This window comes from Homarus americanus, unplaced genomic scaffold (assembly GCF_018991925.1).
Source record: "Homarus americanus isolate GMGI-L3 unplaced genomic scaffold, GMGI_Hamer_2.0 scaffold20465, whole genome shotgun sequence".
NCBI classification, from domain to species: domain Eukaryota; kingdom Metazoa; phylum Arthropoda; class Malacostraca; order Decapoda; family Nephropidae; genus Homarus; species Homarus americanus.
The window spans coordinates 6,368,598-6,385,544 of NW_024756914.1; the positions used below are offsets into that span (position 1 = coordinate 6,368,598).

At 40.1% G+C, this 16,947-nt stretch overlaps 2 protein-coding genes across 6 annotated transcripts; one reads left to right on the forward strand and one right to left on the reverse strand.

Moving 5' to 3' along the window:
* Positions 1-1,759: 1,759 nt before the first annotated feature.
* Positions 1,760-5,770, reverse strand: LOC121857086 (failed axon connections homolog). Its single transcript, XM_042352944.1, has 7 exons — positions 5,612-5,770; positions 4,972-5,130; positions 4,694-4,826; positions 3,954-4,153; positions 3,621-3,829; positions 3,237-3,353; positions 1,760-2,608 (listed from the first exon to the last, which is right to left on the reverse strand). Exons 2-7 carry the CDS (start codon positions 5,127-5,129, stop codon positions 2,514-2,516), a joined length of 912 nt encoding a protein of 303 aa, XP_042208878.1. The 5' UTR covers position 5,130; positions 5,612-5,770; the 3' UTR covers positions 1,760-2,513.
* Positions 5,771-6,351: 581 nt separating this feature from the next.
* LOC121857085 (failed axon connections homolog) lies at positions 6,352-16,511 on the forward strand. Of its 5 annotated transcripts, XM_042352939.1 has the most exons (9): positions 6,362-6,694; positions 7,402-7,539; positions 7,772-7,904; positions 8,025-8,215; positions 8,495-8,703; positions 9,260-9,376; positions 12,175-12,290; positions 13,471-13,603; positions 14,189-14,320. In XM_042352939.1, exons 2-9 carry the CDS (start codon positions 7,403-7,405, stop codon positions 14,191-14,193), a joined length of 1,041 nt encoding a protein of 346 aa, XP_042208873.1. In that variant the 5' UTR covers positions 6,362-6,694; position 7,402; the 3' UTR covers positions 14,194-14,320. The 5 variants fall into 5 exon arrangements, with proteins under 5 accessions (XP_042208874.1, XP_042208873.1, XP_042208877.1 ...); XM_042352940.1 differs by lacking the exons at positions 12,175-12,290; positions 13,471-13,603; positions 14,189-14,320 and adding an exon at positions 9,838-10,259 and having other exon boundaries at positions 6,352-6,694; XM_042352943.1 differs by lacking the exons at positions 6,362-6,694; positions 7,402-7,539; positions 7,772-7,904; positions 8,025-8,215; positions 8,495-8,703 and adding exons at positions 14,569-14,774; positions 14,909-15,025; positions 15,980-16,511 and having other exon boundaries at positions 14,189-14,385.
* The last annotated feature ends 436 nt before the right edge of the window (positions 16,512-16,947 follow it).

Consider the following 16,947-nt stretch of genomic DNA (forward strand, 5'->3'; position numbering starts at 1 on the left):
TGTGGACGAGTGTTCATATATAAAGTGATCATGTGTACTCCTATGCACATATATGTTAATAAACACACGAATAGAATGCCGCCACAATTACCATAACATAATTTAATTCATTTTCAACTTGTTAAAAACAGAATATATCAACACTACATAATGTGCTGGAGGCCAATAAACGCCACATTATGCTGTCAGTTATGTGCCGCCGCGCCACAACACACCGAATTTACACTTTATTGAATATCAGAAATAATGTTGTATACCCAACCAACAGCGTGTAGACAAATGGGAGAGGAGGTCAGGTCAGGTCAGGTCAGGTCAGGTCAAGAATTAGTTACTGTTTCCATCTGGTCTACTTTCCATTCTAACTAATATCCTTAACATGTTCTCAGATCATTGTATATGTATTTATTTATTCAACTGTCATGTGAGATAGCTGTTTATTAACCCCATACAGACGTAAACACAACTTTCAGACACTTTTACACTTATTCACACTATTACACTATTAACTACCAATTGGACCTTCCTAACAATCCTTTAGACATCTTGAATTCTCACTTAACCTAACCTAACCTAACATTAACAAATCTATGAACAGACTTGCGATTATATGCACGGGCTCTGGTATAATGTGTGCGAAACATTATACAGCACCTTAGAAACATTGCTTCTATCTTGAGGAATAGTTAGATAAACATTTATTTTGTAAAATCGTCTGAGAAATTCACATTGGTTAGGCATGTGTATAAATATTATATGTTTACGATGTACTTTAATATTGCAGGTATACAAAGAGTGGTGAACAACGAGTCTATTCGATCAAGGATAAGTAATAGATGGATGGCAGGTGTAGGTGGAGGATAAGGTGGCAGGTGTAGGTGGAGGATAAGGTGGCAGGTGTAGGTGGAGGATAAGGTGGCAGGTAAGACGTAGTTGTATTCGTTCTCGTTGGTGGATGATGAACAAACTTTTCATCCGTACACAAAAAAGTATGATTTACCCCTACGATCATCCTATACAGAAATACTTTCTTTTTCCCCGAGTGAGTGAAGTGCCACTTACTAAGCTGATAAATTTAGTTATAGAGTTTCATACCTCGCAGAGCTGAGTGGGAATCAGTGATAAAATGGTCTTTAAACACGGAATAACTTGTAGATTTTAATTCCTAAAGCTAACAAAATATTCAGGAACTTTCACGCACTCAAACAGGTAAAAATACATGCAGTAATATTTATATAACTTTCAATATTTTTGTTTGTGAATTTTGAGTTTTATCTGTTTTTTATAACATACATACATACATACATACATACAAGTAAAATCTAGTCACTCTAGGCCAGGTTGTTGCCTCATACACACACACACACACACACAAGTATAGACTTTCACAAGAACGTTATTTCCTCAGTAAGACGATTGCAAATTACTCAATCCAAGCCCTAGATCCTGACACACACACACAAACACACAAACACACACACACACACACACACACACACACACCTCCAGGGAGACACATGCACCACATTGGACACATACTTTGATTGTCTAGAAAAACACGTACACACAGAAGACATACATGTACGTATAATGTTGGTATATACACACGCTGGACACGTATTATTGCCGTTCTCCAGAATGACACATACACACAATAACATACATGCATATCCAAGTTGACACACACACACACACACGCACACACTGAATGACATACATACATACATACATATACAATAATTATGAATATATAAAGTCGTTATATTTATGGATGGACTTTTATTATAATTAATTAGATTTGGAGAACATTTATTAACAATTCCATATGAAAGACAACTAATTCTGTATTATGAATTACATATATATGTCAAGTTCACTGAATTACAATGAACCCTCCATCAACAAATATTCATCTGACTGTCATTATAATTTGACTCAGAATCACACATTTACAAACATGAATTAAGTACGTTCCTAAATTGTGCACCCTTTTTTTTAAATCCCAAGTATCAGATTTTACATGACGTAGTGTTAAAAATTAGTCAGACACGACACGACACGACGCGACATAACAACCACGGACTGACCTACTATAGAAGGTAAGTATTGATTGTTGTTTTCTGAGACAGTTTCATCGATGCTTCTGAGTTCAACAGGTAATTCAGTAGTTATGCTTACGTCAGCTCGTCAGTGAGTGATATATTCAGTATGGTATTTGTTCACTCGTGTAAACTTTGCCACTGGGTCAGGGTAGTTCTCGTAAATGACTATTGACTGTACGTGTAATTGGTGTCCTTGTTTGTTGTACTTCCTCCCATTTATTGTGCACCTTATTTTCAACACCAGATTTGGAAAGTGTCGAATCCTCCCGCCATGGCGTCGTAGCTTCACCATCCCACCGAGTTCTCACGTCATCAGTTTAGGCTACTGTTTAGGATGCGTCGTGTGAATTTTTTACTCGAGTTCTAAGATGCCTTAAAAGCCTCGAGGGATCCTGTGATATAATTCTTGAAGATTTAAGATGTTCTGGGAGGGTCGAGGCAGCTGTCCCAATCTGGCCACAGGCGATCTTTAAGACGGCGATGGTACTGCTGAAGATTGCGGAAGTCATCTGGCAAGAAACAACAGTATTTAGTTTTATCACTCGTTTCACTTTTCATCCGCGCACCGATAGAGTTGTGGGAAGGAACAGAAGGCTCCATCCGCCGTTAAAACTAATTTGTTAATGCATTATCTTACACGAATATTCATTGGGTACAAAACAAGTCATCATCAATACGTGGGTTTTACTGATGACAAGTGATGTTTGTTACAGTGCCGGGGATGATGTCGTATGCACCATGACGTCCTCTCCTTGCTTGACGTCATGAACAACTATTCTTAGACTGACACTCACAAAGGCAAAGATAGACAGGGGATAAACAACACACAAACACAGCTGTCCTTTGATGGGTTAATCCTGTGACGTGTTGGTATAATGTTATCATCTTGAAACCTCAGGATCTGTATTCGTAAATGTTAATTGTGAATGAATAGATTGAAATATCCTACTACAGTATTATCTGAAGAAATAAGTTTGAGAAAAAGGTAAAAATCTTCAGACACAAACTTTCACTGTAGTTCAAGATTAATAAGACATGAAATATTCCCCAAATTATTCTGATTTTTGTATTACTCAACAACCTTTCAAATCGGTAATAATTAATGAACTTTTAATCATAGTTTGCCAGATGACTCACTATTAAGCATGATGATGTAGGGTGATCCGGGGTAATTCCACAGAAGCTGAGATAGAAAGCCGAACACTGTGCAGTCCACCTCACATGGCTCCTCCCCCATCAGGAAAGGCTTCTCTCCTGCGTCACCAGAAGAGATTATTTAACACAGATGAAAGTCAGATACAAGTATGTTTTTATAGTTAACGAAGGAAGTGATCATTAATGTGAGTAGACAAACACTTCATACCAGTTTCTAGCTAAACAGTAAATACATCTTCAAGAAACTGGAACAATTTTAACTTATCACTTAACTTGTGTATTTATCGAAGTTGGAGAAACATAACAGTAAAAAAAGATGACTGACTGGCAAATTTCAATAAAAAACTTCTTTATCCTTCCATTTACCCAAGTAATGAGAGAGAGCAGCCAGGTCCTGTTTGACCATGTGCTGCACCTGACTGTGAGTGTGTCTTCCTACGCCTTGTATCTTGAGCGCCTTGATCATCCTGCGCCGTAGATAAGGAAACAGGAGGTAGTAGTAGAGGGGTATGTGAGACATGCCCTGCCTTATCCCTTGTCCGTAGTCGGTAACGTAACGCCAGTCCCGTAGACACCTGTCAGAGAAGCTTCATGTAACTAAACGAAAAAATAGTTCCATTTTCTTGTGGTGAAATACGAAAAAGTCCTCAGTCACCTGTTCAAGTCTTTAACTCGTCCATAAGTGATACTCAGTCCTACCATGCTAGGTGCTCGCTGACCATTAGGCTAAATGCCCTCGCTACCGCCTGCTGCTCCTTCGTCAGTAGTTTGCTCTCGAAGTTCTTGTCATACTGCCGCCCAAGTCGTTCCATGATCAGTTGTGAGTCAGCCACCTCCTCACCATTAAGAGTAATCCAAGGACACAGAGCTTTGGGTCCTAAAGGTTCTTCATAGTCCACCTGAGGTAATGACGAGTACGAGTGTTAAGCCAGAGTCCAGGTACAAAGGACTCGGGGGTCAGGAGGGAGACAAAGATAATTAATAAGGGAAGACAGATATTATGAGTGAGTCTGAGGATATCCTATCAGGGAAGTTAGAGTGAGTGTTAAAAGTAATTTCCTAATTAACTGTAACTCAGATCTTAAAAGTAATTGTAGTTATAACTAATTAATTTCTCCCATAACCTTAAGTACAATATAGTCATTGTGGTGAGGTTGGAATAGTTAGTCTACTTATGTCAATTGTCTAAGTATAATATTTACATAACTTAAACACAATAATATTATCATTACCATAGTGCTTAAATATCCGACTAATGTTTACACTCAACTTGTCATCACAGGTAGATAATCATCAATACCTCGTGATACTGAAGACTGTCTACCTAAACATTTTCAGTGACTAGAAAATCTTTAAGTGTGTGTCATATTGTTCCTCACTCACAAGATCTATTGTGTCATAGTCATAAACTTAAAGAATAATTCTTGCACCTCACTTACCTGGTATGTGATCTGAGCAAGGCGGAGGTAAGTCTCGAGCTTCAAGACAAAGGGGGACATGTTGGGGGTGTAGCGGCCCTTGGGGAAGGCGTGTACTATCACTACGTCCTGCCCAGCGTTGGCCCACCTCTCCCTGCCGGGTAACTGAACACATTACTGACGTGTAACGTTAAGCCTAGACAAACATGAACACCATAAATTACGTATTACAGTGTATCAAGAATTATGGATAAAACGTGTTTAATATAATTGGGTGTTTGGAAAGGTAATTCTACAACCTTCTCTTCTTGTGGACGTAGTAGCGGTAGACGCGAGCAGCGCCCCAGAGAAGGAGAAAAGCCACCCCCAAAGACCTCTTCCTCGTCCGACCACACATCCACCGCACACCCCCACACACCCACACAGCGCCACCACCTGCTGCTGCCACACCCTCCATGCTGCAATACCACATAATTATACTATATAGTGAGGCAAATATCGTAAACGGTGCAACTACCTGCCAAAGTGTTGGTACTGTCTCAGTGGCCATAAATGAAATACCATGAATAAATATGGAATAAATATTATGACACAAGAACAGTGAAGAACTTCCTACCAGAGAACATTGACTCACGACTGTTACATCCTCCAGGCTGGAGGTACTGTACAAAGATCAGGACGTGATTAGAGACACAAGTAATGTAACATCTCCCCCACCCCCCCCCCCTGTCCAAATTACCCACCTGTGGTTAATTACCCATAAGTTTGGAAACACTGTCAGTCAACGAATGCAATGCGTAGTGTCTCTGTTGCTACCCAGGAATCTGCCCGTACCAAGGACAAGTTGGACGACAACCCTCGCCTTGTTTAACGGCGTGAAGCACACAAGTCACATCACACACAGCACATGTATATATCACTTAACTCAAAGATCAATACCTGGCCTTATGTCCTCAAAGTTTTGTCCTGTGTAGCCGTTATAGCTACACCAACCTGGACTTGGTTTTGGACTTATCCTCTTCACCTTTCGTCTATAACTGTTGAGAAAATAGTTGTATGCACCTTCCCGGGCGAGTTCCTGCTTATCATCAGTGGTTAAGTTACCAAACGTCGCTAGAAAATGTGAATGATGCCACACTGATATAAATACGCGGTAACTCACTCAAGTTTTTAGTTGACAAAAGACGAGTATTATTTTTTCATGTCATTGATGAATTATGATAAATTTGAGTCAATAAACGTAAATTTTAAAAGACGTAATACATCCATATCGCAGTGGTTACAGAGTCTCTTATACTGATTACATATACTCGTTGATAAAATGGTGCAATGATAAGTTGCTCTGGTCGAAACATCTTATTTGATTCCTGCTTTAAGTAACCTGTCAATCTATAACATAATACAAGTGATACATATGACGTTCAGCCTCACCTTGACTGTCTATTTGTCTATCCCTATCTAGATTCAGTAAAGGACAGTTGTTACCAAGATCACACTTGTAACAACGATTGACCTCAAAATATTCCACCGATATCAAGGTTTGTTATGAATAGTTTAAGGTCACGGTATCAATGGTAAGACTGTACATAAAAATTGCAGGTATACTAACAGTGGTGAACAGCGAGTCTATTCGATCAAAGATAAGCAATGGATGGATGACAGGTGTGGATATTAGATGGACAAGGTGGCAGGTCATCCTACGTGTATTGGTTGCGACATATACTCGTGTGAGGCCGGAGTGAAGGAGTGAGCGGCAGTATTCTAGGATGGGTGGTCTGGGTCGGATATACGAGACGTTTGCTTTGATCAGCTGTAGCTACGATTATTAGTCCATATACTAAGCTAAGTTTCTTGCAGACGCTGCAGGTCTGTTATTGGAGGGAGAGACAGAGAACGTGAGGAACCATTGATAAGAGCGGATGCGCCACTGTACAGCAGCCTAGATATCCACATACCGGTACAACACTCTCAGTCTCAGTTTGACAGGTGCCGGGCGTAGAAGGTTCAGCAATTTGTTAACAAGTGAGTGTGATACAACAAACATTTCATCATGTAAAGGATTTTAACTTGCCTAAAAACGAGTGTGGTTGTCGTGTGTTCACCCAGAGTCAGCCAGAGAGTGCATGTGGACTTTCTATAGGTCTGGTACACTGTTACATGGTGAAGGGTGTTGGCCTGGACGTATGATTGCCATGTTCAGAAATTACTTTTATCTTATTTTTTACTGGTGCCCAATTACAAGTGATGATTTTTATTAACTTTATAACTCGTGGTTCTGTCAGTTGTGTGTACGTTAAGGAAGCCAGCTATACGTGGCTATCATTGGTAGAATGAAAAATATTTTCCGTGATAAGCTGATGTGCTGTAATGTGCATACCACGTCCACATAATTTGAATGTTTTTTCTATACCGACTAAATGAATTAACACAAAATTAACTTTTACCAGGGTAGGAGTTAATTTAAAGAAAGTAATCACTTGCAGATTTTTATGAAAATTTTTTATCAGCGCCAACAGGCGTAAACAACACTGCCACTACCTGACTCATTCTCTCACTGACGCAGAAACTGTACTCAATGAAGGGGAAAATTTCCTAGTTATTATTTTTTTATTTATTTATTCATTTATTTTTTTGCCGGAATTACATCGCAGTTCGCATTTAAAATTTCCCAAAGAATTGTTATCTTTAATTTGGGTTTAGTTAGTAATATTTTTTATTTTCGTTTACAGGATGAATATGGGGGGTGAAGTAGAAACGAGTGTGTCTGAAGGCTGGCAGTGGAGTAACCTTGTGCCAGTCATCACAACCCTCGTCATCCTAGTAGGGGCGTCACGCACCTATAACATCATCGTCAAAACCAACCGCAGGTGAGAACATGCGTGTGAATTACTCAACCTACACATACTACCCATGTTAAAAATTCCTTAGCGATAAGTATAACTGTCCTGAGCGTTAATTAAATGCTCTCTCATTTATGAAAACCAATGTATGAGATGGATATTACAGAAAGCTATTTTAATTTTTGTCTATTTGAATTATTAGATGTTTTTAAGGGAATAATACGAGAGTAAATAAAGAATAAGGAGGTTGTGTGGTCAGGTGGAGGTGGTGTGAGGCGGGGCGGGATGTAGTGGTGCTTCACTGCCCAGGAAGAGGACGCTTCGCCCCCAGTATGTCTCCCTTCGTTCTCAAGCTGGAAACCTTCCTACGCTTCGCCAACATAACTTACAAGGTAACTACAGTAATGTATTGGGTTGTGAGCTAAGTTAGGGTTTTTATATCATCGCTAAATTCAGTGTTAAAAATTCTCCGTTAGTCTTTTAAGTTCACTTCGACCTCGAAATCTTTGCAGTTGGACTTCGAAGAACCTTTTGGAGTTAAGGATAAGACTCCGTGGGTGACCTTCAATGGGGAGGAGCTGACAGACTCGCAGCTGGTGATAGAGAGATTCACCCAGCACTTCCACCTGAAGAACACACTGACGAAGGAGCAGCGAGCCGTGGCCAAGGCCTTCACCACCATGATGGACGAACACCTCATCTGGTGGGTGACACTTGTTCCTTGTCGACTGGGTTTTTTTTTCATCTTATTAGACAAAAATTTTCCCTTTATCCTTATTTAATAAGACAATCCTCGGTTGTTCCCCACGCGGCGAGACTGGAAACTGCCACATTCCTTCGTCTTCATCTGGCGATATCTTCACATGTATTTTATATCTGGTGAGACATGTACCTCATGTGTACCTCTCACAGCTTATAAAGTTAAACACTTTGCTGAGACACAACTACTCGCCAGCCACATCTAACCAGCACCCTCCTCCAGGGGCCTGAGAGTGTGGCGCTACGATATCGACCGCGGCGCTGGATTCCGGGAGTGCTTCCACCATCTGCCCTTTTATATGAGCTTGGGCATTCCAGTCATATGCTGGAAAATGAGAAGGGCACTGTGGGAGCAGGGCATCGGCCGCCACTCTTTCAAGCAGGTCCAGGACTTCGTCAGGCAGGATTTGACGGCCGTGTCTGACTTCTTGGGTAGGTTGTGTAACTTCACCGAGTTTGGCTATGCCACCAGGTTGTCATACTTTTAGAAATGCGTCTTTTTGTCTATAATAACTTAAAACAAATTTATGTCATTACTATATGGTTATAAACCTTTGGATTTAGCTGTGACACGAAGAGGGAGGGGGGGGGGCAGGCAAACTTGTGTGTGTGTGTGTATTACGTTACTGTTAATCTGGTCACTTCATTACCCTCCCTCACCTTTGTTTATGTTGACGTTGTGCTCACTTCGTCACTCTCATAACCCGCCCCTCTCACCTGAGCACTCCACCATAGCGACCCCTGACGGTAAACAACAGACTTGATTATTTGGGACGAATTCTGCCACTTGAACTTTAGTCGATAACCTGGTGACCAACTCTTATCAGTAGCGTTCCTCAGCTGCTCTCACTGATTACACTTTCCTTGGGATAGATTTAGGCTTCATGTTTAATTTAAATATTAGTGTTATGGACTTCACATTGTAGCTTCATCTGCGAGCTTGATTTTGAGGTAAATGTATAAATAATAAATTACTCCATTCCCATAGGTGACAAGAGCTACTTGATGGGGGAGGAGGTCAGCACCGCGGACTGTGTGGTGTTCGCCCACCTGGCCAACATTGTTTACAACTACCGCCGCTCACCCTTCCACATCATGGTTACTGGTACGTCTCTCTCTCTCTCTCTCTCTCTCTCTCTCTCTCTCTCTCTGAAGTAATATAAGTGGTTCCTCAGATTTCATTACAACCTAAATTATTTATTATATTTATTACCTGATACTAAGTTATCATAACAAGAATACCTTTTCTAACTAAATCAACCCCTAACTTGTCCCCAGAAATGGAAATACTGCTTGTGTTAGGTATGACTAAACTAACCTGTGTTGCAAAAGTTAATTCAGGCGTTGGTATGAACGTATAATATGACCATCGATCAGTATAGAGACACCCGATAACAGTCCAATAGTTGCACCATAATGCTCATAAAGTTTCATATAGGCTTACAAATATAATAATGCTGTTGCTAACGATAGTATGTGGGGAAACATATATACCTGGACTTTTATTTGTGGTTTAAAACGTAAATAACTTTTGGTGTTTATTTATTTGTAAATTTTATTGTGCAGAGGAGCTGGTTAACCTGCGGGAATATGTGGAGCGCGTCAGGAACACTGTGTGGCCCGACTGGCAGAGGTGTTTGGATCCACCACAGAATCAGCACCTAGACATACCTGACTCCATGAGATTCGGAAATATTCTCCTATAAATAAACTGGTCAACTTAAGGTGGAAAACTAAAGGCAGCAACTCTATATAGTGACAGCAAACATTTTCATACAAACAGTTCAAGTTGAAGACACTTTTGGAAGGTGTAGTTGCTTGAACGAACTTGATTTGATTCTTTAGTGGTTTGCCTTACGCTACTATAGAGGATAAGTGACTTCATCAGTCATCCTGTCTAAGTCAGTATGTGCTTATTGATGGGGTTACTTTAAGACTGTCATCCTGTAATTATCAAAACTTGTAGGTACAAATAAACATTAGCTGCATCACCTGTATTCAGTACGGCACTTCCTATGACAGGTGCTCACTTGCCACACTCACTGTCTGTAAATATCAACACGTATTAATACAGGTTTACACCAAAGAAAATAGTACCCTGAAATGCACACAACAAATCATGCACGTATTAACTTTGTCTGAAATCTAACAAAAAAAATATTAAAACAAATTAGGTAGTTTAGTTCTGATCTAACTCTTAAGAACTGTGAGGTAAACTTTTTCGGACTGAGAATTGTGAACTCTTGTATCAATCTGCCAGAGAGTTGCGAAGGCACTGAGTTTAAGTGAGCTCCTTCAAAACCAGACTTGACCAACACTGGAGCAGGTACAGGAGCCAGTACAGGCCAGTACTTGCCAACAGTGTGTAACAGAGACGTTACCGACCGCCCAGGAGGATAAAAGTAAAATTAAAAAACTAGGGCTGGCTCTGGCCACCTTAGACACACTCTAACGATTAAATAAACAACAATGAGACGGACGTGAGCTGATTAGTAAACAGACCTTCAAAATATTGTTCGTCGTCATGAACGAGAAAGAGACGCCTAAACTACACTCTCACTTTCAGTCCTCGTACTGAACACACCCAGAGCCTGTGAGTTGCCAGCTAGGGATCGCGGGACAGTCTGTAGGTGTATCTCGGGTTACTATCACAGAGTGGCGAAACAGCTGATTACACGTGAATCAGGCGTTTGGAATATTGTGTCATAATCAGTAATATATTATCAGTTAGAGAATTGGTGTCGAGGCAGGAAGGTGAGAAGTGTGTGTGTGTGTGTGTGTGTGTACACCAATACAGGTATAGTATAAGGATTTCAATCGCCTGTTGACATCTTAACACGCAGTAGGTAAATACTGCACATTGTATCGTGTCATCTTTAGCTCACGTGGTTTAAAGGAAATGCCAAGAGATAATCGCTACCCTGCCAACGTCCACGTCATCCGGTCAGTTTAGTATGTGGCTGGTTTAGTAGCCTTGAGACGAACACTGTCAGCTGGCCTCAGTCACCTAGTGCCTGTAACACAAATCCTTTTTGTTAAACTCGTGCTCGTTGTGTGTCGTTTTCATCATTGACAGGATAAAGTTTAGTGTCATTTTCATCTGTGGTGGTAAATAATAGTGTCGTTGTCATCACTAATATAGTGAAGAATAATGTCATATTCATCTTTGACTGATATATTGTAATTTTCTTTGTGACTATAGTGATGTTTTTATTAGTCGTACGGGATAGTGTTATTATCTTGGTGGGCGGTAAAGTAGTGTTATTTCCTTAGATAGTGTCACTTTGGTGTTATACTAGTCTCAAACATATGTTCAGTTTGTGTCATTTTCTGTAAAAAAAAATACTTTTTGTCATTATCAATACCAGTTGCCGTAAAACTTTATATATATATATATATATATATATATATATATATATATATATATATATATATATATATATATATATATATATATATATATATATATATATATATATATATATATATATATATGCTGATAACCACAAAGACTGTGGTACCAGTCTGTACTCACCCCTGAAGATGTGAATTACACGGAAGCACTTGGGAACTTCGTGTTTTCTTCTTTCATTGTGGTTATCAGCATATACCTGGATCACGCGCACCTACAGTGATTTACTTGCATATATATACCGTATAAACATCCTTAAAAAGTCGTATAGTGTTAATATGTGTTGTTTATAAACTCAAATTTACCCTTGATGGCATGTTAAAATAATGCAACAAAATTTTACTGTTTTCCCGCCTCAACTGCTTAGATGATTTACGCCGTTATGTCAGAGGTTATCGGTTGATAATTAGCGACGGTTATCCAAGCGCTAATTGACTGGTAAGGCGTCTCAAAACACTATTCACTAAGTCAGTTTACTTTCCCTCCAACAGATGGCAGGAGTGAGCGAGACGGAGGCGTCTTGTGGGTGGGTGTCCGTTGTGATGACCGTGGCGCTGCTCCTGGGGTCCGTGTATGTGTATCGGTACGTGATCAAGATGAACAGAAGGTACGTGCATGGCCAACAGGAGAATACTGTACGTATGAATGAGGTCTTAGGAACTCTCTAAAATATTGAGAATTTCCTGGTTTCAGTAACAGATAAAAATGATGAATTTTGTGTTGTATATTTAGGGTTTTGTATAACGTTATTAACTTATTAGGCCAGCATAGTGTACTTTACTGTGGATGTGAAATGCGACTTCCTAAAGAAAAATAATGGGGCAATTTTATAAGAAAAAATGGATAGACAGCTTTTGGGGATGATATTTATTTTTGAAATAAAAGGTAATGTCAGACAAGTCCGCCTCAGTATAATGTTGGCGAGACAGCAATGCTAGCAGTACCGTTAAGTTAGTAAGGTATAGAAATATACAGTGGTTGGAATATATTGAGAGTGCGTGGAACAATGAGGTGCTTCCCCGAGAAAACTGCAGACTGTAATTTAATTGAAAATGTCCAAAAGAGGGCCTCCTGACTGGTGCCTACATATAGAGCACCTCAGGTACCCAGGGAGATTAGAACTCCTACAGTTGCCTAGCTTATACTAAAGATGGTCACCTCAGAGGACATTACTCAGTTTTGTGTTCATACCTGGAACTAGCGGATGCCCGCCCCACAAATTAAAAAAATTGTCAGAACAAACATTTTTGGAGTGAGAGTGTGAGATTATTGAAAAGAAGGCTTGGCCAACACTGAAGCAGGTTTAGATACATTCTGACCATCCATTCAACCAGCTATGAAACTGATCAGTGGCGAAGAGGATAAAGTGAAGAGACGGAGGATAGGGAATCATTTACTACCCTAGGGCTAGACTTTAACAGCAACGACGAATATTCCTCGTATCAGTATATACCGTTTTCTGTCATACCAGTGGTCGTATTCAAAGAAAATATCATTACGGTAAACTAACAAAAACCTATAATTAAAAAGTCGATAGGGTGCTTTTGTTATTGTTTACCATACACCATGTAAGACAAAAGAATTTTAATGATTGTAATTAGTTTGAATTACGACCATCTAACACTACTATCACCACCACCAACTTACACCACCACTCACTACCACCTACCACCTAGCATCAATTAACACCACCATCATCACCAATTTCCCCCACTATCTACCATCATTTTCCCCCACCACCACCCATCATCACCTAACACCACCACTTACCCCACCTCCTCCCGCAGAAGGAGGTGGCGCCAGGCAGGGAAGGACGTGGTCGTGGTTCACTGCCCTTCCCCAGGACTCTTCACTCCCTGCGTCTCACCCTTCGTCATGAAGTTCCTCACTTACCTCCGCCTCGCCCAGATCCCTTATCAGGTGTGTGTAAGGAACTAAGTTAGTGACTGTAAGGGTACCCGTATGTAGGTGACTGTTTATGTGGGTGACTGTGTTTTCTATTTATGTAGGTGACTGTTTATGTGACTGTTGTTGACTATAAAGACCATATAATTGTACCGTAAGTTATATTTATAGGAGACTGTATATAACTGTATATAAGTGACTGTATGTACAAAAGTAACTGTGTATGACTATGTAGGTGATTGTACGTCACTGAGTGTAGGAAGGTGGATGCGGTTGTCTGGTGTTGACTAACGGATGAAGGGTTTAATCTAGAGAGGAGATGAAGTTCCTTAATTAGGTGGGGCTAAAAAAAAACTGGAGGGTTGGAGTTAATTTCCACTCAAGAGAATTAGTTTTATAAAGAGGTAGATGTGTGTGTATACTGTTTGTTAGTGTACAGTACTTTGTTTATGTTCATTTCCTTTGTGTTTTAGTGTTGTTTGTTTATGTTTGTGGGGTTTTGTATATATGTAGAGAGAGATCCTAAATTTTGCATAACACACCTTTATTTTTTTTCGCCCACTGACGTAACCATACCTTCATGTCTTCTGTACTCCCCAGCTTGATCATGAAGAGCCCTTTGGCCAGCGAGGTTTGTGTCCGTGGATGACGGTGAATGGGGAGGGGCTGGCAGACTCCCAGTTGATGATTGAGTGGCTGGGACAACACTTCCATAAGAACTTCACCAAGAGACTGACGGAGACGCAGCAGGCAGTGGCCAGAGCCTTCACCATTATGATAGACGAACACCTCTGCTGGTGAGGCAATAATTACTGACAAGTTTTTTATGTCACGTTTTGTTTTATTTATACAGTACTCCATAATACTACTTTCATTGCCACCACCACTACTATAATTGCCACAACTACTACTATAATTGTCACCACCACTACCCTATAATTACCACCACCACCACTACTACCATATACCTACACACCCAGGTGTCTGAGGGAGTGGCGATTCAAGGTGGACAACGGGAGGAACCTGGTGGAGGCGATGAGGCAGCCCTGGTATGTGCACATCTTTAAGTACTTCTTCGTGGAGGCCAGGAAGCAGACCCTGTGGCACCAGGGTATGGGCAGACACACCCATACCCAAGTCCAGCATATGACCCAAATGGATCTGCACGCCCTCTCTACCTACCTTGGTCAGTCAGTCAGTTTTAGTTCGCATCTTAGAATAACTTACGAGATATGACTTTCACTTTAAACCATTGAGTACACTTATATATGTGACGTCGTAGTTCATAAAACAGGTAACATAAAGGTGTGGATATTACAGGTGAGAAGCCCTACCTGATGGGGGAGGAAGCCAGTGAGGTAGACTGTTCCATGTTCGCCTTCTTGTCTAATATCTTGTACAACTACAGCCGCTCCCCATACTACACCACCATCACTGGTTAGTACCGTGCATTGTTGTTCTTGTGGTGGAGGGAAGATAAGTTTTTTTTTTTCCATGTTAAATTTTTGCTTTGCTACTTTATGTTGTCCATCGTCTTGTACAGATAGCACCGCATGCAGTACTCCTATCTTAAATGTTAATTAAATGTTTTTCTATTTTTTATGGTTGTGGGAAAATACTTAATATTATTGTGACTATCGAAGTGTCGTATTGCCTTGTCTTGTTCAGTATCTTGTGCAACTAACACCGTTCATTTTACTACATCTACATCTGGAAGCTTTCGGGGGCGTCATATTACTTCACTCTATTGCCTTTTAGGGGGTAGCATCTTTTCTTGGTACACTTCATGCGCTGTTTCCTTTTCTTATGAGGAGAATATTTGGGATTTTCGTGCATGTCTGTTGGCGTCGCTTTTGCTTGGGTCAGAACTGCTGTGCTCCTATCCCTGGGTAGTCTGGCCTTGTATGGATAATTTTATGAGCCTGTTGCTTGTCTTACACCCTGTCCCCGCCCTCTGCCTGTTACTTTATAAGGAATCAGTTACAGTATTAAGTAATGATTGTCTCTTCCCGGGATCTGTTCGTAAGCTAATCCTCTCAACCCGCCTCCAGTGCTAATTATAATATTATACTGGTATGTGGTAAACGTTGCGTGGTGTCTAGTGCTTTTCTGCCCAACCTTGTTTATGTTGTTACTTGTATGATATATAAATGTAAGAGTCCAACGCTTAAATAATATGTAAATTTAGATAACTGCAATCCCCAAATTCGTCCGTCCATTAATGTTAGTGTTAATTCTAGGTGATTTAGTGACATAAGTTATATAATGTTTGACATATATATTATAAAACAGTCAGCTTTGAATGAATATAATTTGATATATTCATTGTAATCCAAAACTTCATATAGTCCATTAATACTATATTTAAATGACAAATTTGACGTCTTTTAGAGGACTACCCCAACCTGCAGGCGTACGTGAAGAGGGTAAAGGAGAGTCTGTGGCCTGACTGGAATCAGTGTGTGGACCAGACCAGACCAGACCCTAACTTCAGCTGATACTCCCGCATTCATACTACTACTCCGTGTGCCCTTATATACCGTAGATGAAATTGAGAGTTAAAAAAAGTTTGGTGTCACAGATGTCGGTATACGCTCGTGGTTTACTCCCTGCTTAGTTTAGGCCAGACACTCAGGGCAGCCCAAGAAAATTATAGAAAAGTCTTAATGAAATCCACATGAAACAGTATTATGAACTCTTGACATTTGACGGTGTTATATGATATACCATTGAATGTTACCGTTTGATGAAATTATATTTTCCTTTCGGTATTAACTACAGTGTCAGGGCTGTTAAACACAATAAGAAGACCTTAATATTTACAAGAAATGTTTAAGTGATGAGGTTGTTATACGGTGAATATTTGTAATAAAATCTGCTTGGTATATGTGTTACGGTTCTGTTAATAAACTTTATGAGTCAACGTAAATATTTCTCAATCATCTCCTAACATTTCGTTTTGTATAATAATATGTGTTATGGACTAAATATTATATCGATAAACAGAGTAGTTACTTTGTACTTGTCTAGTTATCTTGACTCTTAATGTACAGTACAGACATCAGCCAGATGAGCGGATATAACAGCTTATGTTTGTACACGATCACCAGTTAAGAACAGTCAACACAAACCGATAATGTCTGTGAAATAACAAATGATTCTAAGTATTACCTTTCCGTCCCGTGAAGATTGTTCTATCAAGATTCATTAATAATATACAAGTTCACTAAGTCAGTTGTAAGTGACAAAGACAAGAGGGTGAAGGGCGCATCTAGCGAGCTCTCGAGTAACATATCGTCAAGTGTTCCCGCTAGAGGTGGGCGTCACTCTCAAGGGTCGCGACTTATACAGTGTACTGA